The sequence below is a fragment of the Colletotrichum phormii genome (assembly GCF_030913505.1).
Source record: "Colletotrichum phormii strain CBS 102054 chromosome Unknown BDP81scaffold_19, whole genome shotgun sequence".
NCBI classification, from domain to species: domain Eukaryota; kingdom Fungi; phylum Ascomycota; class Sordariomycetes; order Glomerellales; family Glomerellaceae; genus Colletotrichum; species Colletotrichum phormii.
Window position 1 is genome coordinate 447,412 of NW_026851461.1, and position 24,849 is coordinate 472,260.

The 24,849-nt window shown below is 54.0% G+C and overlaps 9 protein-coding genes across 9 annotated transcripts; 6 read left to right on the forward strand and 3 right to left on the reverse strand.

Annotated features, from left to right (window-relative positions):
* Window positions 1-2,380: 2,380 nt before the first annotated feature.
* On the forward strand, window positions 2,381-7,958 carry BDP81DRAFT_397471 (RasGEF domain-containing protein; the record flags this gene model as incomplete). Its single annotated transcript, XM_060588327.1, has 2 exons — window positions 2,381-2,802; window positions 2,924-7,958. 2 exons carry the CDS (start codon window positions 2,381-2,383, stop codon window positions 7,956-7,958), a joined length of 5,457 nt encoding a protein of 1,818 aa, XP_060441686.1.
* A 1,899-nt stretch (window positions 7,959-9,857) lies between these two features.
* Window positions 9,858-11,203, reverse strand: BDP81DRAFT_76161 (40S ribosomal protein S0). The gene is made up of 3 exons (XM_060596251.1): window positions 10,854-11,203; window positions 10,273-10,721; window positions 9,858-10,200 (listed from the first exon to the last, which is right to left on the reverse strand). Exons 1-3 carry the CDS (start codon window positions 11,021-11,023, stop codon window positions 9,926-9,928), a joined length of 894 nt encoding a protein of 297 aa, XP_060441687.1. The 5' UTR covers window positions 11,024-11,203; the 3' UTR covers window positions 9,858-9,925.
* Window positions 11,204-11,444: 241 nt separating this feature from the next.
* Window positions 11,445-12,466, forward strand: BDP81DRAFT_397473 (ribosomal protein S15; the record flags this gene model as incomplete). The annotated part of the gene is made up of 2 exons (XM_060588328.1): window positions 11,445-11,490; window positions 11,553-12,466. 2 exons carry the CDS (start codon window positions 11,445-11,447, stop codon window positions 12,464-12,466), a joined length of 960 nt encoding a protein of 319 aa, XP_060441688.1.
* A 201-nt stretch (window positions 12,467-12,667) lies between these two features.
* Window positions 12,668-13,925, reverse strand: BDP81DRAFT_397474 (vacuolar ATP synthase subunit D1; the record flags this gene model as incomplete). Its single annotated transcript, XM_060588329.1, has 4 exons — window positions 12,668-12,751; window positions 12,803-13,695; window positions 13,746-13,834; window positions 13,894-13,925. The coding sequence occupies 4 exons, from the start codon at window positions 13,923-13,925 to the stop codon at window positions 12,668-12,670; spliced, it is 1,098 nt and encodes a 365-aa protein (XP_060441689.1).
* Window positions 13,926-14,392: 467 nt separating this feature from the next.
* BDP81DRAFT_409119 (NOSIC domain-containing protein) lies at window positions 14,393-16,788 on the forward strand (the record flags this gene model as incomplete). Its single annotated transcript, XM_060589067.1, has 3 exons — window positions 14,393-14,427; window positions 14,502-14,591; window positions 14,732-16,788. 3 exons carry the CDS (start codon window positions 14,393-14,395, stop codon window positions 16,455-16,457), a joined length of 1,851 nt encoding a protein of 616 aa, XP_060441690.1. The 3' UTR covers window positions 16,458-16,788.
* Window positions 16,789-16,818: 30 nt separating this feature from the next.
* BDP81DRAFT_474175 (uncharacterized protein) lies at window positions 16,819-17,917 on the reverse strand. The gene is made up of 4 exons (XM_060594681.1): window positions 17,364-17,917; window positions 17,130-17,302; window positions 17,029-17,059; window positions 16,819-16,981 (listed from the first exon to the last, which is right to left on the reverse strand). Exons 1-4 carry the CDS (start codon window positions 17,442-17,444, stop codon window positions 16,913-16,915), a joined length of 354 nt encoding a protein of 117 aa, XP_060441691.1. The 5' UTR covers window positions 17,445-17,917; the 3' UTR covers window positions 16,819-16,912.
* A 645-nt stretch (window positions 17,918-18,562) lies between these two features.
* Window positions 18,563-20,801, forward strand: BDP81DRAFT_435242 (anaphase-promoting complex subunit 10). The gene is made up of 4 exons (XM_060591035.1): window positions 18,563-18,762; window positions 19,368-19,740; window positions 19,802-20,174; window positions 20,229-20,801. The coding sequence occupies exons 1-4, from the start codon at window positions 18,597-18,599 to the stop codon at window positions 20,337-20,339; spliced, it is 1,023 nt and encodes a 340-aa protein (XP_060441692.1). The 5' UTR covers window positions 18,563-18,596; the 3' UTR covers window positions 20,340-20,801.
* Window positions 20,802-20,973: 172 nt separating this feature from the next.
* On the forward strand, window positions 20,974-23,027 carry BDP81DRAFT_463736 (HET domain-containing protein; the record flags this gene model as incomplete). The annotated part of the gene is made up of 4 exons (XM_060594059.1): window positions 20,974-21,242; window positions 21,272-21,484; window positions 21,524-22,692; window positions 22,762-23,027. 4 exons carry the CDS (start codon window positions 20,974-20,976, stop codon window positions 23,025-23,027), a joined length of 1,917 nt encoding a protein of 638 aa, XP_060441693.1.
* A 235-nt stretch (window positions 23,028-23,262) lies between these two features.
* Window positions 23,263-24,683, forward strand: BDP81DRAFT_463737 (phosphoribosylamine-glycine ligase; the record flags this gene model as incomplete). The annotated part of the gene is made up of 4 exons (XM_060594060.1): window positions 23,263-23,524; window positions 23,573-24,106; window positions 24,160-24,447; window positions 24,499-24,683. 4 exons carry the CDS (start codon window positions 23,263-23,265, stop codon window positions 24,681-24,683), a joined length of 1,269 nt encoding a protein of 422 aa, XP_060441694.1.
* Between the last annotated feature and the right edge of the window lie 166 nt (window positions 24,684-24,849).

Below are 24,849 nucleotides of genomic sequence, written 5' to 3' on the forward strand. Positions count from 1 at the left end.
AAGGTTAAAGCACCAAGACGGGCATCGATGATGCTGGAGCGCACAAATCGGCCATTGTGAATGCTAATTGGAAGGTGAGGCCAGCAAGTAGCAAGCAGCTTTCAATCGGCAGGTTCATCGACGTAACCCCGAGAGGGCAAGAGCGGCGCACTTGCATTTCGCAGTTCCATGACACTCGGCCGGGTACAACGAAGATGTACACCGGGGTACGTATCTACCTTTGGTATTGCGGTGGCCCCCCTTGCAAACACAAGACTGGAACTACGGGGCTCTAACCGTGCGCGCGGTACGTTCAGGTCGCGGGCGAAAAAAATAATCATAGCAACGGGCAGTCACCAGTGGCTGGCCCCTCCCCGTTGCCCTCGTTGTTGACCCCTGCTTGGTCTACAAGTACGGATACGTACCGTCGGCTTAGTGCTGGTTAGTGGTGGATGGCTGGGCCGGACCAGCCACAACGCTGGAAAATGGACAAAGTGGGGTGGCAATGGGTGGTTCTTGCCCAAAAAACACATCAGCCCAATAGGATACGTACCTCTTGCAGGTATTTTAGCAGCTGCTAAGGGAGATTAGCGCACTGGGCCACCCAAGCAACCACGCGCACCACCTGCTCCTGCATCTTCCAGGTTGTAGTCAGTCAGCATTGTCCATCCAACATTGTCCTCTCCTGTACCTCACATAACAAGGTACCTTACGCTCCTTCTTGCTACCAGTACAGGTGTTCTGATATGTTACGGGAACACTCATACAACTCATTCATGTGCCTAGAATAGCAGTGGAATACAAAATCGACAAGAACAAACCTCCTAGATGATGAGAAAGATGGCAGGATGTTCTCTCAACTTCTGTGAATTAGACAAAAGTGAATTGACCAACCATGCCCAGCCGGGTTCCCTGTCCTTATTCCTGGTGTCCCCTGTCCCTGATCTCCCACCTGACAGAGAGACAGACGGAAGGAACATGAACAGGGGAGTACGTACCGGTACCTTGCTTTAAGGTACATGGGCATGGAGGTCAATCAACTCCCGTCCCACGGGCCACCAACTCACTTTGACTGAGGTGCTGAGGTGACTGTCTGCCCAGTGCCCATTTCCCGGTTGTAAGGTGTTCCTCGCCATCCTGGTCTTCCATTTCGCGGCCTGTCGTCGTTTCTCTGGTCGCTTGCTGGTTGCTAACGCTGGTGGTTGCTGGTCTGGCCTGGTCTGGCCTCTTTCCCAAGTCTCCCTCCGCCTTGCTTTCTTTTGTGATTGTACCCTTCCATACGTATCTGTACGGAGTAATACCGTTCCTTCCTTTGCATTGTGTACATACACACCGAGGTACTCGCACCTCCTTCCTCTATTATCGTCGTTGTCCATTCCTCCTTCTCTCCACCACTTTCTTTGTTGGCGTGTAATTACCAGACGGCTACGGAGTATACCATTTCAAATTCCTCATTCCTCCTTCCATCCACGAGACCTTGAAACCTCGATACACTAGATATTGGACGGATAATTCGAAATTGGATCTCAAGGCAACAACAGACAAACATAACGAACCAGCGGCCGCTGCACGAGAACGAGCGCATCCTCCCCGAGTCCCCCGGCCTCCTTCCTGCGATTCACGAATCACCATATCGGCTCCGTGTTTCTGTTTGTGCGTCGAAGCGCATTCGCATTCCACGCCTCTCTTTCTCGAGTCTCCCAGTCTCTCTAGCCCGCGACCTGCCTTCGACTTGACTCTCGCACAAGGTCTCAACTCTCGGTATCTTTGGTCTTGGACTATGCCCGTTGGACGCTTGTGCTTGCCTCTGCGTCTCTGTCTCTATTGAGCGAAACCCTGTGAGAGGTGCCTTGTTGCAAAACACTGCCGCCCTCACCACCGCCGCCGCCGCTTGCCATTGCTTCTTTATGGCGTCAAAACGTACGTTCCACTCCCACATGCACCCTGAGCTCATCTTTTTTGCCTTTTTTCCTCCGAGCGTCAGACCCGACCCCATCGTGCCATCCTGTGAGCGGAGCTGAGCTGGTCCCTGGATCTCACGGACCCGCGAGGGCCCTTTACGGAATTCAGCATAGCACCGTCACTCGAGTGTCCATGACCTCGTCCTCATCCCGAGTTTGGTGCCTACCTCTACCTACCTTGCCTCGGGGCCCTGACACACACACACACACACACACACAAACAAACGCGCTGCTTCTTGGCCTGTCTCTTGTCTCTTTTACTACCACCCTACTTCCCGCTCCGAGCCTCATTCCTTCCCCCACTGGCTCGCACACCAATCTAGTCCGACTGCATCTTATTGTGTCTCGCCAGAAAACTGACCGAATGCCTTCGCGACCAGTCACCCCAGCGAGCAACACCCGCTGCCCGCAGCTGTAACCGAACACGCGCGACACCGGCCATGGAGGCCACCGAATCGCGGTCCTCACACGATGGACTCGCCTTCAGTGTGCGCTCTCCGCAACGCGACCAGACTCCACGCAGTCCGCTGAGTCCCAGAAGCCCTATCGCCGCCCGCGACTCGAGATCAGGCAGATCGCCTAAGCTGGGAACCGGAGGAAAGGAAGGCCATAGTGCCATTGCTGGGCCAGGAGGAAAATGGATCAACAAGATGCGCCAACCAGGACCCTCAACAAAACCATTATTACCGGCCACAGAGAGGTTATCGGAGGAGGAAAGGAATCAGGTCCCGATACGCCGCATGAGGGCTGATAGCTCTGCCGATGACAAATTCGAAATTGCCCCCGATGGAGGCTCTGCTGGACGTGAAGGACGACAGTTTACCGTTGCCAACGTGGGCAACAACGGTCGGATATATCTGAGGTAAGTTACTGTCATGACTGCATGCGGTGTTTGTTGATCTAGTGCCTCCCACATGGGCGGGAATGCTGAGACCTCACTACAATCTTACTCGGATTTCCGAAAACGTGCTGACAATAAACAGACCCACGATTCGTCCTGCCAACCAGAGATACCCTCAGCCCAATTTTGTCTTTCCCATAACGCCTCCTGGGACCGCTGGTCTGGATGCCTTGACCGAAAAACAGAGGCAAAAAGACGCAAGTGACCTTCACTTGAGCCAATGGACCGCCACGCCACCAACTCCTGCAACGCCTGCCACTCCCCCAACGGCGAGAAACAGTCGCTATTTTTCTGGCCACGCCCCGAGACCCTCTCAACACAGACGTGCTCATTCCGACTCGACAGCTTATGACGGCGCCACAACCAGTAGGGAGTCCGAAGCAGAAGGCTTCAAAATTATCATCTCCAAACCGGGCGATGAACGGCGGGCCAAAACCATGGAGGATCTGGATGCGCCTCACATCCCCCTCCTAGACATTGAGATTCCCAACTGGAAATTAGGCAACCCACGATTCACCGCCAGAGGCACTGCCTTCTTCAGAGGATCGAGTTACGCCCCGACAGAAGAGTTTCCCCGCTCCAGTAACGTTTCTTTCCTCCACCGGTCTCAGACCGGCGAACTCACTCCAAGAATACCTGCGTCAATAGCGTCCAAGAAGCCTAGTCCCATCTCGATTCCTCAAATACGCCTGCCGCCCATGGAGCCCGCAAGACACAATGACCCCCTCAGTCCCGCTCCCATGACAACACCTCGGCTGCCTGCAATCCGCTCAACCTACATGTCGACCCATCTGGTCATCGAACCAGCCATGTTCGATGCCCTCACCTTCAAACCGACATGCGACGACAGATCGATTGTGCGATACTCCCCGGCTACGGGCGCAGTGACAGCCGCTACCCCGCCTCGTCTCGTGGCCGAGTTCACCTCTCCAAGCTTTCTCGACTATGAACTCATCTCCGACTTCTTCCTCACGTATCGATCCTTCCTCGAGGCGGGTGACCTACTGAAGATGGTAATGGCGCGCCTGCGATGGGCCCTGGGCCGGAACGATGAGATTGGAATGGTGGTACGAGTGCGAACCTTCGTCGCCATGAGGCACTGGGTCCTCAACTACTTCATGGACGATTTCGTCATCGAATACGGTCTTCGCGTATCGTTTTGCAACCTTTTGAACGACATGGTGGACGAATTATCAACAGATCCTCGGGGTCGCAAGGTTCAACTGAAGATCTTGGCTGAACTGAAGAAATGTTGGCGGCGAGTGTGTGCTCAGTTTTGGGACGGACCGGAATTCGAACCTTCTCTTGGCCCGAACGTACCGATAGCTCCTGGTGGAATCGCAGGCCACAGAAACGCTAGCTTAGATCCATCCTTTTGGGAGAGAGAGGACGCTGTCCCACAGTTGGATGGCCTGTTCGCGCCCATTCCCGAGGACAAGGAACAGACAAGCTTTTACGCCGACGTATCCCGAGCTGGCCATATTGCCGACTCCCAGCCCATCATCGACAGACCTGGTACACCAGAGAACCGCCATGTTCGTGAGTTTGACAGACGGCTAGCGGCCTCACCTACGAGTATCGCCAGCATGGACATCATCTCCTGCTCTTTCCCAGGTAAGAACTCGAAAGGGACTCAACATGGCAACAACTACACGTTGGGTGCTCATCCAGTAGCACCCGCCAGCTCTGTCTACTCCAGCACAGGCCCAGTGGCAACAACCCCAAGAGCTCTCGCTGGAAAGCGTGTCCGGGCAGGGCACGGTCATAAGAGAAACGGCAGCCTGACGGACTCGCTCAGAGAAAGGGAGCAAAGCACCGAAAAGTCGGGTTTACCGGATACCGACTTCCTCATGTCACTGCCTTTCGCTGGCAGCCTGGTTCGAGGAAACTTGATGCCTCCAGGTCAACCGTATGTTGAGATTATGTCGCCCAGTCTTGCCGGTGATTTCCAGCGTCACACCACCGTCTTCCAAGTGCCGGGGGAGCAGAGGAGCGCATCAGCCATGTCAGGCCAGGGTATGAAGAAGCTGATCGGCAGCGTCCGACGCGCGCTGAGCACCCGAGGACAAGGCGTTTCTCCGACTCAGGGTAACTTCATCAATATTTCCCCCATAGGCCCGCGCGGGGCTACGACCAACAGATTGCCCGGAACCGCCATAGTCCCCCAAGCTAGGCGGCAACAGAACGGCATCCGCCCACCTGTGCGCATAGACCTTCTCGGCGCCGAGATTGTGGAGGACTTCAAGAAGGCTGTTCGAGAAGACGCAGCCGCGGATGCTGCGGACGAGGCCGCAAGACGCGAGCATCTGGACCCCACCGCTGCTGCTCTACACCGGGCAGTATCCGACCAAGATGTCGACTATTCGGCGGCTCACAAAGTTTCATCTTTCGGAAGCATCCCGGAAGACGACGTACTGAGGCCTGTCAGCGACATGGCTATCACCACCGGCAGCAAGTCTATTGTCATTGTGGATGACACGATCCAGTTCTCTCTACCAGCAATGCATGGAGCGCTGCCCGCCACTGAGTCTGTTGAGGCTTTTGCTGATACCTTCTTGCCAGGCGGTGCGGATCCAACACCGCCAAACACACCCCCGGGCCATGCCATGGGCACACCTCGACGTTCGTCTTACTTGCTTAACCAACATGTTGTCAGACCGTCCATCTCGATAGACCCCCTGCCTCCCTTTGTGCCTGACTTGTCAACCCTGGGCATTGATCAAAGCACTCGCCCTTCTATGGATACCGATCGTCCTGTATCGGACTTCATCGGCCCTGCTTCTAGCCGCCCTACCTTGATCAGGTCAACAAAGAAGCACGTTCGGCAAAAGTCAAGTAGGACGAACAGATCCCTCGATTCGGCTGCCATCCACCGGCGCACTGCTTCCTTTGGAAGTGCCTTCAACCCGCGATCAACTGTCAAGAGCTTCGACGCGACCACATATACTGAAGGCTCCGTCGCTGACGAGGATGAGCAGAGCCCCGTACCTCAGCCTCTTCGGATCTTGAGAAGACGGCCGGGCGGAGACTTGCGCGCATTCAATAACGGGGGTGACGGAGACGCCATGCCTTTGCGTAAGTCGCAGTCGGCTGGTTCCCTCACAACCTACTCGGAATCCATGCGGAGTTCCTATTTGCAGAGCCCCAAACATGATTCCAGCGCGTTTGTAGACGTTGTCTCGAGCGAGTTCTCTCACCGAGGAGACGCGGAAAATTTCTCCCTAGGCGCAATGGCGGAGCCATCGGGAAAACGACAACTCTCGCTCTTCAGCACCCACTCGTCCAAGCCCATCATGCGGCCCTCATTCGAGGCTGAGGCGCAGAAGCTCGCACAAATTCCCGACGACGAAGACGACGGCGGTGTAGAATCAGCCTTGGCCAAGTTGGAAGGCAAATATGAGAAGAAATCTTTCAAGCTGTCCATGGAGCCCACAAATGCTCCTCTCCAAGGTGTCGATATTGCGACGGATCTCGAGGGTGAGCCTGCTGAGGCTCAAAAGCAAGGCAAGAAGGGACATCGCCACTTGCATGTTCTTCCTGTGGACGCCGCCGCCGTGGCCCAACAAGAAGAGGGATCAGAGTCCCGTTCCAGCTTTCTCGACGTTCCCAACGGACCCCAGACCGATGCGAGTTCGTTCCTCTCCGATAACTCGGCAGGCTCGTACTGCTCCATCCCCCTCATTGAACGCGGCTTGGCAGACGATGGTCAAAGTAAAGCATCCGCCCCAGAATGGACCAATATGTCTGTTCTTCAAGATGCCGAGGAAGAGATATCGCCAGCTGTGACTCCTCGCCCGATGTTTGAGGGATCATCTCACACATCTTCATACGAGTTCATCCGAAAGACAGAAAGCCTGGAAAAGATCAAGTCGGGTAACTCGCCGCCTAGCGAGCAGTCATTCTTGGACGACGACAGCGATGGAGAAGACTTCGGTTCAGATCTTTCATCTGAGCTATCGGTCGAGATTCTCGAACCCGAAGAGTTTGCTATGAACCAAACACAGCCGCTTCCAGACCGCAATGCTCGCCGCAGTGCATCCATCTTGGAATTTGATCCTCGCCCCTTGAGAGAGTCGGCCATGGGCCCTTCGGACAGCCGAGAACCTCCGTCACCACCGATGACGCTTGTCCAGGCTCTTCAGATGTCGCCTGAGGCAGTCCTGGTTCCTGAGCTCCACGAACATCAGGTATACCAACAAAAACCTCTGCCACCGACGCCCGACACCACTCCGGGAGCTGTGAACCTGCCCAATTCGCCACTGGATCCTACCGGCACCAGAGAAGCATTGCGTGGGCAACCAAAGTACTCTGAACGCGAAAGAGAATCGTCCTTGAGATTCTCTGTCCACTTGCCGTTCACACTCGCATTCGACTCGGAAATTCTGGCTCAACAGTTCACGCTGATCGAAAAGGATGCTCTCAATGAGATTGATTGGAAGGAACTCATCGACATGGGCTGGAAGAACGCAACCAACAATGACTCTCGGTCCTGGGTTGATTTCCTTCGCAACACGGATGCTCATGGTGTCGAGGTCGTCATTGCGCGCTTCAACATCATGGTGAAGTGGGCATGCAGCGAGATCGTGTTGACTCAAAACATTGAGGAAAGAGCACGATGCGTCATCAAGTACATCCACATTGCTGCTCACTGCCGCCGATACCGCAACTTTGCGACCATGAGTCAGATCGCCATCGCCCTGACTTCGATGGAGATATCTCGGCTCACAAACACCTGGGCCATGGTACCGCCTTACGACATGCAGACTCTGCGGGACTTGGAAACTCTCATCTCCCCTACCCGCAACTTCTACAACTTGCGCGCCGAAATGGAAGTTGGCTCCGACACAGGCTGTATCCCATTCGTAGGCATCTACACTCATGACCTTCTCTTCAACGCTCAGCGACCCTCGGAGATTGCCAGCTCCCCGACCACTGCGCCGTTGGTCAATTTTGAGAGGTGCAGATATGCCGCGACCATTGTCAAGACACTGTTGAGGCTACTCGAGGCTAGCACACTCTACGAGTTCCAACCGGTTGAGGGTATCACCGAGAGGTGTCTCTGGATGAGCGCTCTAAGCGACGAAGAGATTCGCAAGCACTCCCATCGTCTGGAGTAGGCCAATCTTTGGGCCTCCCTCATGACACATGATGAAAAACAACAAATCCTGACGGAAGTCAGTACGACCGTTGTGGGTTTCGCCACCTTCGAAAATTACCCCTGCATTATACGTGTACCCTACACGCGACCTTCGCTCACGTTCATGTCTCCTTTCTCCCACATCATAATACGTGACGAGCGCGGATCCGACCAAAACATTCTTTCGATGCTCCTTTCAGCCATCGTCATTTTTCACGTCGCCCTGCCTTGGTTTCAAAGCAGTGGCCATATACCCTGTACTGGTAATTACAACATGATATCACTCTAGAGTCTTATTCAAGGCTCAACAACTGGAGGAGGAGGGGGGGGGGGAGGGGGAGGAGGAAAGAAGAATAGGCCGAGAATGGCCGAGCATTGCACATAGATAGCGGTGGTCTATACCCCTTTGCGTCATTTAAGCGAGCGAGCAACCATACCAACTAGCACAGGGAGTTGAGGGGGAGGAACAAGGGGATCTTTTTAACTGGAAGGGGAAAGGACATATTGGGTGTCCCTGGCTCGAGGTTTTCTCGAGCAACGTTCAATACCCCTTTTGCATGTTGGAATTCGGCTCGAGGAGGCGAGTCAATTAAAGAAACTTATTGAGATTCTTTCAAAACTTAATGTGTCCTTGGCCATGATATGATGACTGTGCATGTGTATGTGAGAGCAGCCCCCGGTGGTGTGAAGTATGCATGGCATTTCCTGGTTGTCCTACGATGGTGATTGCTGCTGCGACCAGCCGATGTCAAGATCTTTGACCCATGGTAGGCCGGGTTTGCGACTTGCTATGGACATGTGATGAACCTTTAGTGAAAATGACCGAAGCCGGCAGGGCGCTCTGCCACTTGCTTTGTATATGTTGACATCTCTCCTTGATATTCGTCATCCTCCACATAAAGAATTGACGATTTCGCCACGAAGCCTTTTAATAAGGCATCAATATCAGCACGGAGTTGTCAGGTGTGATGGAGCATAGGTAGTACATCTCCCCAAGAGGTTTGGGTTTGTGGTACTTTGAGTACCATTCTATGTGTGATGAACTCTCGCGCTTGCTGAGCCTGGGCTGGCCCCCCTTCCATTTGAAATCTCTTAGTTCAGAAAAGATGGAGGCTAATCGTACCTAGCTTAGTAGGGTCGAAGACAACTTGTTTTTGCTATTATTGGTCAAGATTGGCTTCTAGCAAGGCTGACACTTCCTTGGTGGTGGAAAGGATCATGACTACGCGGGAGCGGGATAGGGGTATGATCAGTACACAGCTGCTTCATATCTTCGTTCCTGTGGCCAAAAGAGGAAAGGACCTTGGCTAGGGATATGAAGACAAGGCCGCGACGTCGAACATTAAGATCCTTCAAGGGGTCAAGGATGATAGATGAAGCATGTCAGTTGGGGGGATGAGAGCGGCAATGGTCAAGGCCAAGTCACTCAGACGCAGGATGGGTCGCAGGTGAGGGACCAACGGGGATGTGGTATTTCAAAGCAAAGTCCGTACCACCTTTCTTCCGAGTCCTCAAACATTTCATGATTTTTTTCGACCAGAAGCTCTCAAGGAGAAGCAGTTCAAAGAATGGGCGGGATAACGATTAAGTCCACCCCTTTTGGCCACACAGGGCTTTCCCTCTCCCCAAAACGACATCACAAACAATTGGTGGTTTGCCGACTATTTCACAATGTTTTTTGGTTCGAGTATCTTTCCCTCATTAGTGCAGACCAAGTTGACCCATTTCCTTTTTTTGCCCCCCAAGATTGCTACCAGCGAGATCGTAAAAGAAAAAAACTCCGCCAGAGTCTTTTATCTACCATTCCATGACCATTTGCTGTTCCGCCGTTTTGTGGATATCGCACACATCGTGCTTCGATGACCGATGCGTTTGTAGGTTTTGTTTGGGGGGTAATCCTCTCGTATTGTGTGTCATGCCGACACCTGAATTGCGGGAAGAAGGAGTTTACCAGGAAGACTCCTTGGGGGCGGCAGCAGCAGCGGCGGCAGCGTCGCCGGCAGCGGCCCAGTCACCGGTGGGAGCGGCGCCAGCGGCAGCCCACTCGTCACCAGCGCCGTCCCAGTTGGCACCAGCCTGGGCACCGGTGAAGCCGGGAGCCTGGGCGTCCCAGTCGCCGGTGGCGGGGAAGCCGGACTCAATGGCGGCAACACCCTCCTCCTCAACACCGGGGAGCTTCTCCTCCTCGACCTTCTCCTCGGCCTCAGCCTCGGGGTCGCGGTCTGTTGCGCATGTTAGTCTTCTCAATCCTTCGACATCTCCCTAGAGCTTTTTTGGAGGGGGATTTAACATACAGAAGTACAGATCGACCATGGTGTCCCAGGGGGTCTCGCGGTTGTAGATGGTGCCGCGAAGACGGAGGACCTCACGGGCGAGCATCCACCAGACGAGACCGATGGAGTGACGACCCTTGTTGTTGGTGGGGATGGCAACGTCGACGTACTCGGTGGGGGAGTCGGTATCGCAGAGGGCGATGACGGGGATGTTGACGTAGGAAGCCTCCTTGATGGCCTGGGCATCGGTACGGGGATCGGTGACGATGATGAGGCGGGGCTCCTTGAAAGAGCGGGTGATGTAGTTGGTGAAGGAACCGGGGGTGAAGCGACCGGCAATGGCGACGGCGCCGGTGTGGGCGGCGAACTTGAGGACGGCACGCTGTCCGTAGGGACGGGCAGAGATGACGCAAATGTCGGCCGGGTTGTCGATGGCGGCAATGATGCGGGCGGCGAGGACAATCTTCTCCCTGGGGGCGCGCAAAAAAAGTCAGCGGGTTTTGCGCTGGCGCAAATTGAAGAGCGCAAAGAGGTTCCCTCGTGTTCTTTTCGAAGATTTCCACAAAGAGAAGCCTCTCCATCGCGGCGCTTTCTTTGCTTACCAGGTCTTGCCAACGTTGATCACGTTGACACCGTCGGCACGGGTCTTCCACAGGTAGGGCTCCATGTGAACCTGGAGGTTCTTGGATCCCAGGTGGGCTTGAGCTGCAAGCAGCATCTCAATGTCCTGGGAGGTGGCATTGAAGATCGAGGGGAGGTTAGCGGGAGCCATCTTGGGCGATTTCGGTCTTTCTTCCACGGGGAGACGGTGTCGAACGGTGGTGGTGCGGAAAGGGAAGAAAGTCAAGATTTCGCGATCCTCAAAAAAAAGTTCGCCCAGTTGTGCGTCTCGAATTCGTGGGCGGGTGGGCAGCTGCTGTCTCTAGCAAAGCCCTCGCTAGGCCCTGGTGGTCCAAGCGTCTTTGAGGTCCCGCCAGAGTACGTACTTCATGGGACTCTGGGCTCACGTGATTTCCCTGAAAACCACTAGTCCTCCTTTGGAGGCGTATCCACTCTCAGGGGATGTGCTGCGGAGGACGAACGGGCCGGTCACCATTGGAGTGCAGCAGTCAGGTCCAGATACGGGATTAGAGCCTAGGAAATTTTATGGTTCCCATTGTCGATGATCGCGTTGAAGGGAAACTGCTGCCACCATGCCTCCCAGATTACAGAGCCTGCAACGGCTAGGCACAGCTAGCTGTAAGCTTCAGACTTTTCATGAGGAATAAAAGAGGCAATAAAAAGCTAATTGGTCTGCATAGTGTGCCTACGCCCAGCTACTAGACCGACTCCGAGCTTCCTCCCCGTCATCCAGACCGCGAACCTCTCCCAGCGCGAGAAGAAGCGCAAAGCGAAGCAGGACCCGTACAAGCACCAACAGGCCCTACAGCGCAAGGCCGCCAACCAGAAGAGACAGAGCGAGATTCAGGCGACAAAGGATGCGAGCTGGGGTGACCAGATCCACGGTATCCCGACCCCTTTCGTCGAGTCGTTCGACTCGGCCGGCCAGGCGCCCACAACGAAGACCGTCAAGGACGACAATGGAAACATCATCGCCGACCCTCGCCCTCTGCCCACCTCGCCGGGGCTTCTCAACCACCTTGTCGACGAGAAGGAGCTCAAAGCAGTGATAGAAAAGGCCTACATCTTGACGAAACCCGTAAAGTCGGAGATCAGGGAGCTGGCAGACCCTGCTATGGAAGCACTGGCCGACAAGAAGCATAAGCTGAACCACGCCAAGGCAGTCGAGGCTTTGCAACGTATCCTGTCCATGGACAATGCCAACTCAAAGATCCTCCTCCACACCAACATTAAGAGATGTGTCCAGGAGTTTGGCCGACACAACACCGACAAGTTCCTGACGAAGAAGCCCAAGTCTGCTCTCGTGGACCCCAAAGCCCCCAAGAAGCCGATTCGAGGTGGCCCCGACACTGGTAGCTCAGAGGTCCAGGTTGCCATTCTGACCGCCAAGATCAGGAAGCTTTCGCAAGAGCTGTCACAGAACCGCGGTTACAAGGACAAACACAACAAGAGAAATTTGAGAGTCTTGTGCCATAGGCGGCAGAAGCTTCTCAAGTACATGGAGCGTAGTGAGAGAGGAAGCGGGCGGTGGACGCATCTGCTCGAGAAGCTTGGCCTGTCACCGGCGACCTACAAGGAGCAGATCAGCTTCTAGGCGAGCTAGGTGCGGGAAAAAGGTAGACACGTGTAAAACTCAGACTTGTAATTGTCCTCTATGTACACTATAGCGATCGGTAAAGATGCTGATCTCCACGTCATGAACCTGAGCTCCCTCCTTGCGCCATTGTGACCTGCCATTAAACGATGAAACTGGTATTCTACAAAACTAACAGAACAGGACTGCAAAACATTAAACTTAGAACACGCTGATGTAGTTGCCAATCCGGTCTTTCTGGTTCTGAGCTATGCACTCGGCGATCCAGGTGATGTTGCGGATTTCCTGCTTGTCGTTAGCCTTGTCTATGTCATGTTCAGGAGTTTCGATTCTTACCTGCTCGCGGAGTCTCACCCACGAATACACGATGGCGAAACTAAACTGTTGAGTGAATGCGCTCTTGGAGATCTCCATCTCCTTTTGGTAAAACATATCCTCAAGGCTCTTGCCGTCGGAGCTTGAGCCGCCGCCCTGGTTACCCGGGCCAGAGGGACCACCGCCGAGACCAGCTGCCTCGAAGAAGCTCTTGTAGTCGCCAACTCCATCAACTGCAAGACGAACGCCCTCGAAGTCTTCCGCTCTAGAGAGCATCAAGGTACCCTCTGGGTACAGCTTGCCAAAGCTGGGATACAACTTCTTGCGGTCATTCTTGTTAAGCTCCGTGCCGAAAGAGTTGAGGGTGATGTTGATCGCACGGCGATCGGCCTCGAACTCGAGGATCTCTGACATGACCTCAGCTGTCGGCGAGCCTGCCATATCAGGGTGGGTGTTCACGAAGTTGTGGAAGTCCTCCAAGTAGTTCTTGTACAGCGTGTTTCGGACAATCTCGATGTTGAGCTCGTCGAGATCCTGGTGACTAAGACTGCCCTTGAAGTAGGCGGCAAGCGGGGTCTCGATCAAAACACTGTTGTAAAGCTCCTCGATATTCGTCGCAACGCACAGGACTGGCATGGTCTCGAACCAGCCCAGAGGATGGCATCTCTCAAGAAGCTCGCGGGTGTCTCGTTCGTGCAGGGTGCCGGTAATCAGCAGGGCAACGTTGTCGATCATGTAACCGTAGGTGAGGTAGTCCATGAACTGGGCAAGGGAGCCGACGGCATTGGCGCGAACATAGCGGAATTCGGAGACAAGTTTGTCGGTCGTCTTCGCGGCGAGAGCTGATGTCGAGGGGTTGGGAGGGAGGTTGCCGAGGAAGTCGCCATACGCAGGACCGAGTTGCAACTTGAGATCTGGAACCGTATTAGACATGCATCGCACCGGAGCACATAGAAACACTCACCGTCGATGGTCTCGCACTGCGTCAGGTTGGCATAGTTGGAGCCGGTAAGAAGGCCGTTCCTGTATCCACGAACGATGCCCTCAATGTAGCTGCATCGTGTTAGCTCAGCCACGTGCCAGGTTATCTCTATCATGACCCCAAAACATACCCGCTGTTGACGTTGAAGAATAGGCCCTCCATCTTGGCTGTGTTGTGGATTATTCGATTCGAAGGCGGCTGGAGTGGTGACGCCTGTCTGGTGGAGGCGCAAACGGAGACAGCTGTGGTCGTTGACTTTACCTTACGCTTCCTCGCTCTCTTCTCTGCACGGCAGCTCCAAGGTTCCAGCAAGGCCGACCAAGGCAAGTCCACCCAGCAGTGGTGCACAGACCATCGGAGGCGGCTTTCCTCGGCGAAACAGATTTTACGCGCTCCGAGTCATCCCACTTGCCAATTGGTGTGTGGGGTGGGGACCCGCCCAAAGGCTCTGCAGCCATCGAAAAAAAAATTGGTGGAGCTTGGTTTGGTTCAGAAAAAAATATTTCCAAACCATCAATCCGCTCGCTGGAAACCTGCCTCCGCCGACAACAACATTTACACCCACGCGCGGAGGATTTCACCCGAGGGACCAATTTGGCCAGATTTGAAGAGCGTCGAAAGTTTTCACAATGTCTCTCTTCGTTCTCGCCGAAACGCCGGCAGGGTAAGTTTTCCATTCGGAAAAGAACGAGAGAGAGAAAAGTGTGGCAGCAATTGGAAAGCTAACACGAAGAATAGCTACGGTCTGTTCAAGGCTGCCGACAAGAAGCTTCTCAAGCGCGATGAGCTCACCACTGGACCGACCTCTTCGGAGCAGATCAACGAGATGTAAGTCGCGCTCCCACAATCTTCAATTGCAGCCAGTCTCCACGAGTAGCACGCGGCAGCGCAGATGTGTACAAGCAAACTCGTGTTCCTGGCCGCGATCAGACCGCTGTCGAGTACAATCAAGGCTAACCTTTGCAAAGGCTCAAGTTGAAGACTTTCGTCAAGTTCGATAGCTCCGCCGTCGCCGTCGAGGAAGCTGCCGGTCTCAAGGAGGGTCGTGTCCCGCCAATGCTCGCCAACCTGCTCAAGGAGATCAAGGACGAGAAGAAGGCTACCCTCGCCGTTGCCGACCTCAAGCTCGGTACTGCCATTGGCAAGCTCCCCGACTTGGATATCAAGGCCGTCTCAGATGCCGCCTCCCAGGACCTGTTCCGTGCCGTTCGCGAGAACCTTTCTTCCCTGATTCCTGGCCTCACCACCGAGACCATGGACCGCATGGCCCTTGGTCTGTCGCACTCGATTTCTCGACATAAGCTCAAGTTCTCCGCCGACAAGGTCGACGCCATGGTTGTTCAGGCCATTAAGTTGGTGGACGATCTCGACAAGGAGCTCAACGTCTACGCCATGCGCACCAAGGAATGGTACGGCTGGCACTTCCCCGAGCTTGCCAAGATCCTCAACGACAACCTGGTGTACGCCCGTCTCGTCGTTGCCGTTGGCATGCGTCAGGACTTCGCCGAGTCCGACCTCTCCGACATTCTCCCCGAGGAGCTTGAGGGCCCTGTCAAGACTGCCGCAGAGATTTCCATGGGAACTGAGATGACCCCTGAAGATTTGGAGAACATCCAACTGTTGGCCCAGCAGGTCATTACCTACTCCGAGTATCGCACTTCCCTCTCCACCTACCTGGAGTCCCGCATGCGTGCTCTCGCCCCCAACCTGACTGCTCTTGTTGGTTACCTCGTCGGTGCCCGCCTTATCGCCCACGCTGGCTCCCTCATCTCCCTCGCCAAGTCTCCCTCCTCCACCATCCAGATCTACGGTGCCGAGAAGGCGCTCTTCCGCGCTCTCAAGACCAAGCACGACACACCCAAGTACGGTATCATCTACCACTCCTCCCTCGTCGGCCAGGCCACTGGCAAGAACAAGGGCAAGATCGCCCGTTCCCTCGCCGCCAAGACTGCCCTTGGTCTGCGTGTTGACGCTCTCGGCGACACCGAGAACCAGGACGATGAGGAGGAGCGCAGCATCCTCGGCCTCACCAGCCGCATCAAGCTTGAGAACCTCCTCCGCAAGCTGGAGGGCAAGCCTCTCCTCCCCAAGGGTGTTGGTGTCGGCCCTGACGGTCAGCTCACTGCCCCCGGTGGCTTCAGCCTGAAGGATTCCCGCAAGTACAACGCCGACGCCGACGGTGTTGAGACCGAGGTCAACGGCAAGTCCAAGAAGCTCATCCAAGTCGTCGACGAGGAGATGAAGGACGCCGACAGCGAAGACGAGGACGCCGAGATGAACGACGCTAGCGAAGAAGAGAAGAAGAGCAAAAAGGACAAGAAGAAGGAAAAGAAGGAGAAGAAGCGCGTTTCCATCGCCGCGGTCGAGACTCCTGTCAAGGCAAGCAAGGCTGTCAAGGGCACACCGGCGAAGCTGAGCGAAAAGGACTACGAGCGTTTCGCCGAGGCCGCTGGCATCAGCGTGTCCAAGTTCAAGCGCAAGTTCGAGCGCGGTGACGTCCAGCTTGGCGAGGACGGCACACCCGTCGTCTTCAGCAAGAAGGAGCTGAAGAAGCTCAAGAAGGGCGAGGACGAGGCCGACGAGACGCCCGTCAAGGCTACCGACAGCACCAAGAAGAAGCGCAAGCACGAAGATGATGAGACGCCCAAGAAGGAGAAGAAGCTGAAGAAGAAGCGCAGCTCCCTTGGTGCTTAGGAAGCCAAGCGGCGTCGCTTTTCTTATTCATAGACGGCACTTGGGCCTCATGTGCATAAACATATTGTTCAATGCGCTGTATGATACCTTGATCTCTCTGGCCGGCGTTTTGGGATGGACCTGGGGGGTTTTTATGGTCTGATCATTGGATGGGCATAGTTTCTCTTTTACTACTGGCAGGAAAAGTGCAATGTAATTGCTTGTTGAGTTTGACTACTGCTCCCACCCCGTCAAATGTGATCTGCCCTCCATCCAGTGCCTCTCCCAACTATAGATACCTTGCTCTACACATAGCAATACCTCTCAAATGACTAAATGGATGATGACGAACAAACCCAGCGTCGGTGGCAAGCACATGTCACTTGTGTTCGAGCAGGTAAACGTCTACGGTAAAGCACGTCTGTTGTCCAATTTAACTACATACGTGTTCTTGCCCAGTCCACCTTGTACCGCACTCAGAGGGGAATGCAACGCTTGTTCCTGTCGCCTCTGCCGCAAATGGGCGGCTTCCTGACGTTGCAGCACTGTTAAAACTCAGCATTAAGTCGTGTGATAGAGGACGAATACTTACACGGTAGCCAGAGGGACCAGGGCAGTCACCACTATGTCATGAAAGGATCAGCCATGTATTCTGAGATTGGTGAGGTGAGTACTTGGATAAGGTGGGCCTACGTGGAGTATGAGCCGCTGCAAGAGAGAGTATCCTTCTGGCAGTACCCGTTGCTGTTGCAGTCTGGGTAGAAGCAACACTTCACATCGGCCGGATCATTGGGGCAGAGGTTGGTCTTGGTGTAGCCGTTGAGAGAGCTGCACTTGGAGGTCTTCTGGCAGGTTCCGTAGTTGCCCTATGCAAGATCAATAGACATTAGAGGATGTCATCGACATACTCTGGAGAACAGAACAGACCTTGCTGTCGTGGCAGTAGCTTCCGATAGCTGCCAGAGCGCTGGAAGCGAACAGAGCTGAAATGAGTGCGGAGGCCTTCATAGTTGCTGTTGATCGGATGTTGAGATGTAGACAAGATGAGAAGATGTGATTGGATTTGCGCTGCTTGCTTCAGATCTGACATATTCTCCTGAGAAGATGCTTCTTGCCTTTTATACACCAGAGTTAAGACTGGTGACTCGCGGTAGAGCATTATATTTAGCGACGGCGAGAGTCAAGGTGCAGTCCAACAGCAATGGCCTAGGTCTCGAACGCAAGCCACTGGACAAAAAGTTCCTGTAGCTTGCTGGTAACATCGTGAAGGACGATACCCTCTTCACCGGTTGACCTTTTGCATGCGACTTGCCACTGAGGTGCAGCGATCAGGACCAAAAGCTACATCGCAGACACATGGGTCAATGTAGACTTAACTCTGTGTTTCTCAAGTGAGACGACAACCTCACCATCGGTTGGTTCTATCAGTGGTTGTTCATTTGGGCAACAACCACGAGATGTACGAAAATAGTCGACTAGGTCGTTGCACGAGCGCTTACATAGGACAACATGAAGATACACTGAGGCTTTTGGATGCATTAGTCTCTCCAATACTTTAGTTCCAATGTGGAAGGAGGTTTCTCTACCAGAGGAGGCTGTCAAGTAGATTGCTTACACGGAGTCGGGGTAACGTTGAGTCTAGACCATGCAAAAAGCAAACGAAGTTTTCAGCTGAAATGCAAGATCTGGGGCCGAGACAACCACCACCAATCGCTTGAAGCTTTCCCGTGGAAGGGATCAATTCCTACTTGGGCAACCCCTCACGAAACTAGATAAATGTCTTTGGCAAGTATGTTGCCATCTGGAATAGAGTCGCTAGATAACTCTAGGTCTCTGACCACCAACAAACATACTCTGCATGTGTTTCAAGCCACAATGAAACCTCAAGAAAACTATTTCAAGAGAAACTGCAGGTCATTGGCTATGTCTACGTTACCTATTGCTGGTAGACTATTCGCAAAGGAACTGTTTGTGACGATGGTGTGTCGGTGAACCGGTGAGGGAGCTTACACCGACAAGCGAGCACGTGACAGATCTCGGTGGATCCACGTGATTCTCAGCAGTGAACGCAGCAACAGCATCACCACGCATGCTCTCCCACGAAAGCGCCGTGGCCGCCAATCTCATACACCAATGCTGCTCTTGAGCTGGTGAAAGGAAATGGACGACCAACGGCGGGGCAACTTTCATGGCGGCCGCCCGCGGCCTGACCTGCGGAGTCCCGAGCAGCTCACCCAGAACGGGTTCGACCTCGATACTGAACCTAGCAGCCAGTGGACGGGCGACTATTACGACCGCCGAACGACAAGAGCTCTTGGTCCCAATGGTAGGTCGCGCTTTTCTTCCTGTCAAAGATGTCCAATTCCAAGCTCAAGCGTTTGTCCTCCCACAAGTCGCATATGACTTTTCACCCTCTAGCTACTGCCTCGCATACGACACACCACCAGCGCTTCGACGTACTCGGCGTGTTCGAAGCGAGGGGCATCGCTCTTGTGAATTTAATTATTCAGCCCTGCGAGTTCATAGGTAATGGTCATTTGCTCGATGTCGCTTCGAGTTGCATGCGTCCGACAGGGGTGGTGGTCTCTTCATGGAGGGGTGTCATTTCGACTACCGTTTGATGAGGATTGCTGGCTCCTCATTGCATGTTTTTGCGCAAGCCTTGTATCGCTTCCAACAATTCCTTGGCCTTGCACTTCTTGCACAAAGACATTGTAGAACTTCGGAAAAAATAGTCTTCAATGTCTTTCCCAGTCGATTAGACGCCCAGTGCGGGAGATTAGACCAGGGGGCCGCATAACACCCGCCTGGTCCATGTTCTGGCCCCGGCCATCGACTTCGGACGGTTGACAAGTAGCAACCCAGCTATGGATCTTGACCATTTCACTTCTAGCTTCTTATCACAACACTGCTGACTCATTTACCCCTTAGGTGGCTCACATCGAGACGAAGAGGATTCTGATGACGGTGAGGCATTCCCGCCGCAACGCGTTGACTGGGAGGCCATGAGAGCTGGCGCCAACATGGAGGAGTATCTACGAAGCCAGCCCATCCCGGAGTATTCTGACGAGGAGGGCATCAGCATGCCACTCGACGACCTGGGCGAGATCTCTGGCACCGACACTAGTGTTGAGGACGGAGAGAACGGCGACCAAGGCGGGGACCACCAAGATGAGCCCGAGTTCGACCCCCTCGCCGTCGGTCTGAAGGAGATTTCAAACCTGGGGAAATTCACCGTCAGCAGCCACAAGCAGGGAAACGGCGTCGACCAGCTTCGCGACGACAGCTTGAAAACCTATTGGCAGTGCGTTCAACCGACGACTCATTCCAAAAATGAATGCACACCTTTGCTGACAATAAGACAGATCCGACGGCCCTCAGCCGCACAAGCTTACAGTCTACTTCATCAAGCGAGTCGGCATCAGAGATATTCGCTTTTACGTAGACTATAATGAAGATGAATCTTACACACCAACCAAGATCATCTTCAAGTCCGGTACCAGCGAGAACAACCTCATTCAATTTGCCACAATGGAGCTTTCGACACCCTCTGGCTGGCAGATTGTTCCAGTCGACGGCGCCGGTGGCGGCCCCGACGGCAATACGTTGGTTTCCTATGTGTTCCAAATGCAGATACTTGAGAATCATCAGAACGGCAAGGATACGCACCTCCGTTCTATCAAGATCTACGCCGCGGACACGGACACCCCCAGCATCGATGCGGACATGTCAAACCGCGTAAGTTGACCCCCTTGAGTACGTGAAAAGTATGTGACTGACAAAGACCTGAAGCGAGCTGTGAGTGAGGAACCAGACGAGGAACCCGCAGACCCGTGGGATCTCTCCGTTCTCGAGGCTGGCCTGTCCGTTCCGGATTTCATGAAGGAACCTGAGATTCGATGAGGCACGAATGGGATCTACTTATTAACCACACGCCGAGTTATCGATTCCGACACTCGAGTGAGCCCCAGTCTTGACCAGCCAAGCTGGACATGTCGCTACAGGGCGAGGGCATTAGCGTGTCACGGGCTACATATGGCATTGTAACTATTCTTTTTGCTGTAATGATACCCAAGAGTCGGATGCGGAGAAGGCTCTCACAGAGCTAGGAGTTTGATGGCACGTTACGCCCACACAAAAGGGGCGTTTCTGGTAAACTTTCCAACATTCACGCGGCCACAAAAGGATGGCATACTGTATTAACAACCCTACTGAGGTACCACCGCATATTTAGCAACAGCTTCACACCATCTCGTGTCTTCTTGACAGCCACGGTTGCCTGGCATGTGTCTAGCTAGCGCGAGCGGCTGAGGTCTGGCCCTCAATTGATTGGCAACTTCCATCGTGACCCCTGCTAAACCGGACGAATTATATCCGATTCTAGTAATGAGGCTTTTGAACAGGAACGTCGCACGTGATAGCACTCTTGACGGTTCGAGAGTTATCTACGATTTGGCTCACAATGTGGTCGCATACTGCGGACTGATACTCAAACCTAAACCGAAGAGCATTGCCTGCCTCTAAAGAGAACGGCGCAATGGAACGGGAGAGCACGTATCGATATCAACCTCTGCCACCGATTGCAGCAGAGGTTCGCACACCTTCGTTCACCCGACTCCTGTTCTTGTACCCAGGCTCGGGAGAAGATCCCTTTGAAGCGCATCTAGAAATCGTCGACGTCGAGAATGCGCCTCCTTACGAGGCTTTGTCTTACACGTGGGGAAAACCGACGGAACAGCCGAGGGACTACATCTGGATGCAAGGCTGTCCCATTCCCATGAAGCCAAACCTAGAAGATGCTCTGCGGTCCTGCGCTTGCCGAACCAGATCCGCAGGCTATGGGTTGATACACTCTGTATTGACCAGTCTGACCTGGACGAGCGTGCTCGGCAGGTGCAGTACATGAGGCTGGTCTACAAACACGCTGCTCGCGTTGTCGTATGGCTCGGTCTCAAAACGTCCGGGACTCATGAAGCATTTCAAGCCGCGGAGAGGCTCGCGAGGATCAGAGAATTGACTCATCCGGCGGCTACTGGACCTAACGGCGGGTAACTCGACCCCGACACCGTCCAGGATCTGACGAGCAGCATGGTTGAAGACCTACCGGAGACGTGCATGATCCATCTAGATGAGGTCTTTGAGCGTCCGTACTTCAGTCGTTGCTGGTGCGTGCAAGAGGTGGTGGCATCTTCAAGGGCGATTGCCAAGATTGAGGACCTGGAAATGTCCTTTTTCGATTTGATCGCCTCGTTGATTGTGCTCGCGGGTTGGAAGAGCGAAATCGTCATTGACCGGCCCTACCAGTTGTGGAATCTGATTCTCATTCGACGGCAGCCCAACAGCTTCCTCGGTCAGCCCGAGGTCGAGGGCTCGATTGGATCGTTTCTCGCACTTCTGGAGCTGACGCGGACGTTGCAGGCGACGGACGATCGAGACAAGGTTTTTTCCCTCCTTGGTATTTGCGACGAGGGGCTGAACCCCGTGCTGGCGTTGACGCAGATCCATGGCAACAATGATAGTTGGCGCATTCGCTTGATTCGTCGAGGCTTGACGCGGGTCAACAACTTTGTCAATTGTCTTGCTCCGGATCTCAACTTCGGCCGGCCGAGAGCTCTGCGGCCGGATTACAAGAGGGAGACGGTGCTGGTATACTGCGATCTGACGAGGTTTCTCCTGCGCAAGCAGCCTCGGGTTCTGGACGTCCTCGACCACGTCCAGCATGATGAGGACCCTAGCCTTGGAGACTATCCGTCTTGGGTTCCAAAGTGGTTTGACCCAAGGACATGTTGCGTCTTCAAGGGGGCCTACCTCGCTGGCTTGTGTGATGGGCATTTTCGTTACTTTGCCGAGCTTCACGATATACCAGTCCGCGACGATCCCGTGCGGCCAAAAGTTCTGTCTTTGGATGGATACCACGTCGATGTGGTACAGCAAACGAGCGAAACAGTTGTCTTTGGATTTGGGTCTCGAGCTGCTGCAGAAGCTATCGTGCAGGCTTGGGAACAGCTTTTAGGTTTACCGATCGCTCCTAGAAGCGGGAGAAAGTATCGAGACAACAGCCTCCTGGACGTGGCATTCTGTAAAGCCATCTTGGCTGGTGATCTGGGTTCCATCATTGGCTATAGTCACCTCCTCACCAAGAACCAAGGCGGTTTGAACCCGCTGTTTGACGACCGCACTCACACATCTCACGCTGAGCTCGAACGAGAGGCTCAAGACTTGGCGGAGACGTTGCTCGCTCAGATGGCTGAGTTCGGTCTCCCGCCGACGGCGATGGAGTTTGGGAACCCGGATCGAGAGGACAAGCTATATACCTTTTGAGCAGGGGTGCGCACCTACTTGAACAACCGAAAGGTGTTTGCGACCCGTGATGGCCGTGTGGGCATTGGGCCCAAGACGATGCAGCCTGGGGACGAGGTCGTGGTTCTTTTTGGGGGCCGGATGCCGTTCATCGCACGGCAGAGAGGTGATCATCGACTGCTGATTGGAAGCTGCTACTTGGTCGACGAAGAGCTGATGTGGGGAAAGGTTACGGAGAAAGTGAGGTTTAATCGTGGTGGTCCTCCGCGGGTGACTTTTGAGTTCCATTGAGTTGCTGTCGCGAGATTATCTCAATCTTCAACATTTCCCACCTGAGCGGCCACTTACTTCAGCCTGCACACTGCTGCCCCCGACTTTAACCAATAAAACGCAATTCATTCCTGCACACTGCGAACTTCGTTCTCGGATGATTTTCCCAGTGCAAGCCTCCACATCATCTTACCCCGAAGCCGAAGATCGTCACCAAAAGCCCAAGTCGAGTATAGCGTTAGCGAAGCACTCAAAAATGAAGATCCTCCTGATCGGAAAGGGCGGCCGTGAACATGCCCTTGCATGGAAACTCACTCGGTCGCAATCAGTTGAGCATGTGTACGTTCTGCCAGGCAACGCAGGCACAGAAGCCCTGGCGAAAGCCTCAAATTGCCGTGAGGTAGCGGTTGACGACTACAATGGCCTCGTAGAGCTGTCAAAGAGTCTTGGGATCGACCTCGTTATCATCGGCCCAGATGACGCTATTGTTGGAGGCATGGGAGATCACTTTCGGAGCAGTAAGTCATTTTGGATCATGTGAGGAAGTATGGTCTAACATGAGGCAGATGGAATTCGCTGCTTTGCCCCAAGTAAGAGAGCGGCCATCATCGAAGGCTCCAAGGACTTCGCCAAAGATTTTATGTGCAGACGCAAGATTCCAACCGCGACCTACGAAACCTTCGACAAGGTTGATTGCGACAAGGCTAAGGCGTATGTACGAAGGTTGGGCCGCAGAGTGGTCATCAAGGTGGACGGCCTTGCGGCTGGCAAGGGTGTCATCCTGCCCGAGACCACCGAAGAGGCGGAGCAAGCCCTCGAAGACATAATGCTCAAGGACAAGTTTGGTGACGCGGGCGAGATGGTGATTATTGAGGAATACCTCGAGGGTTACGAGATCAGCGTTCTTACCTTCACTGATGGAACATCGGTTCTGTCTCTGCCGCCTGGTCAAGACCACAAGCGGGCTCACGATGGCGATAAGGGGTTGAATACTGGCGGCATGGGGGTGTATGCACCTGTTCCTTCGGTGACCGAGGAGCAGATGGCAGAAATCGAAGAGAAAATCATCCTGCCGACTATTGTTGGCCTTGAGCTAGAAAGTAAGTTGTAACAAAATATCGGCAGCACATTTGATGATAATCTAGAGATACAGGGAGACCATTCAACGGTATGCTCTTCACGGGAATCATGATGACGCCCTCAGGTCCCAAAGTGCTTGAGTATAACGCGCGCTTCGGAGACCCAGAGACGCAGAGCATGGTGCTTCTGCTTCCAGACGAGACCTTGCCTGAGATTATCCTCGCCTGTGTGGAGGATAGACTCGGTGACATCAAGCTGGACACTCTTGCAGGATTTGCCTGCAATATTACCGTTGCGGCAGAGGGCTACCCGGAATCATACAGGAAGGGCGATCTAATCCGATTGAAGTCTACCTCTGAAGGTGAGTAGGAGCAGGAAATTGCCATGGTCCATCGCTGACAAACATACCTAGGTGTACATATTTTCCACGCCGGAACCGAACAGGTCAACGATAAACTAGTCACAGCAGGCGGCCGCGTCCTGTCCGTTGCCGCGACGGGTGAAACCCTTGAGGAAGCAGTATCAGCTGCTTACAAGGGTGTTGAGAGTGTTCATTTCGAGGGCATGTTCTACCGCAAGAATATTGCAATGCGGTAAGTCAGACCAAGAGCCGTATATGTTCTCCTCAGCTCTAGAAAGTGCGGCTGACATGATCAAGATCGCTCAAGCTCGCTCCAGGAAGGGCCGAAGATGGACTCAACTAGCTCGAGGGGTAGGTAGCCAAGATCGGAGCTTGGGCCGTTGCCGTTAAGGTTTCTGGTGT

Bases quoted from the DNA above. Each gene is read 5' to 3' on its own strand.
- BDP81DRAFT_76161 (XM_060596251.1), bottom strand. From the start codon at position 11,023: ATGGCTCCCGCTAACCTCCCCTCGATCTTCAATGCCACCTCCCAGGAC. The intron at 10,722-10,853 runs GTAAGCAAAGAA...GCGCGCCCCCAG, and splicing joins ATCAACGTTGGCAAGACCTG to GGAGAAGATTGTCCTCGCCG. The intron at 10,201-10,272 runs GTATGTTAAATC...CATGCGCAACAG, and splicing joins CATGGTCGATCTGTACTTCT to ACCGCGACCCCGAGGCTGAG.
- BDP81DRAFT_474175 (XM_060594681.1), bottom strand. From the start codon at position 17,444: ATGAAGGCCTCCGCACTCATTTCAGCTCTGTTCGCTTCCAGCGCTCTG. The intron at 17,060-17,129 runs GTAGGCCCACCT...TTCATGACATAG, and splicing joins TGCAGCGGCTCATACTCCAC to TGGTGACTGCCCTGGTCCCT. The intron at 16,982-17,028 runs GTAAGTATTCGT...GAGTTTTAACAG, and splicing joins CTGGTCCCTCTGGCTACCGT to TGCTGCAACGTCAGGAAGCC.
- BDP81DRAFT_435242 (XM_060591035.1), top strand. From the start codon at position 18,597: ATGGACGACCAACGGCGGGGCAACTTTCATGGCGGCCGCCCGCGGCCT. The intron at 18,763-19,367 runs GTAGGTCGCGCT...TTTACCCCTTAG, and splicing joins AAGAGCTCTTGGTCCCAATG to GTGGCTCACATCGAGACGAA. The intron at 20,175-20,228 runs GTAAGTTGACCC...AAAGACCTGAAG, and splicing joins ATGCGGACATGTCAAACCGC to CGAGCTGTGAGTGAGGAACC.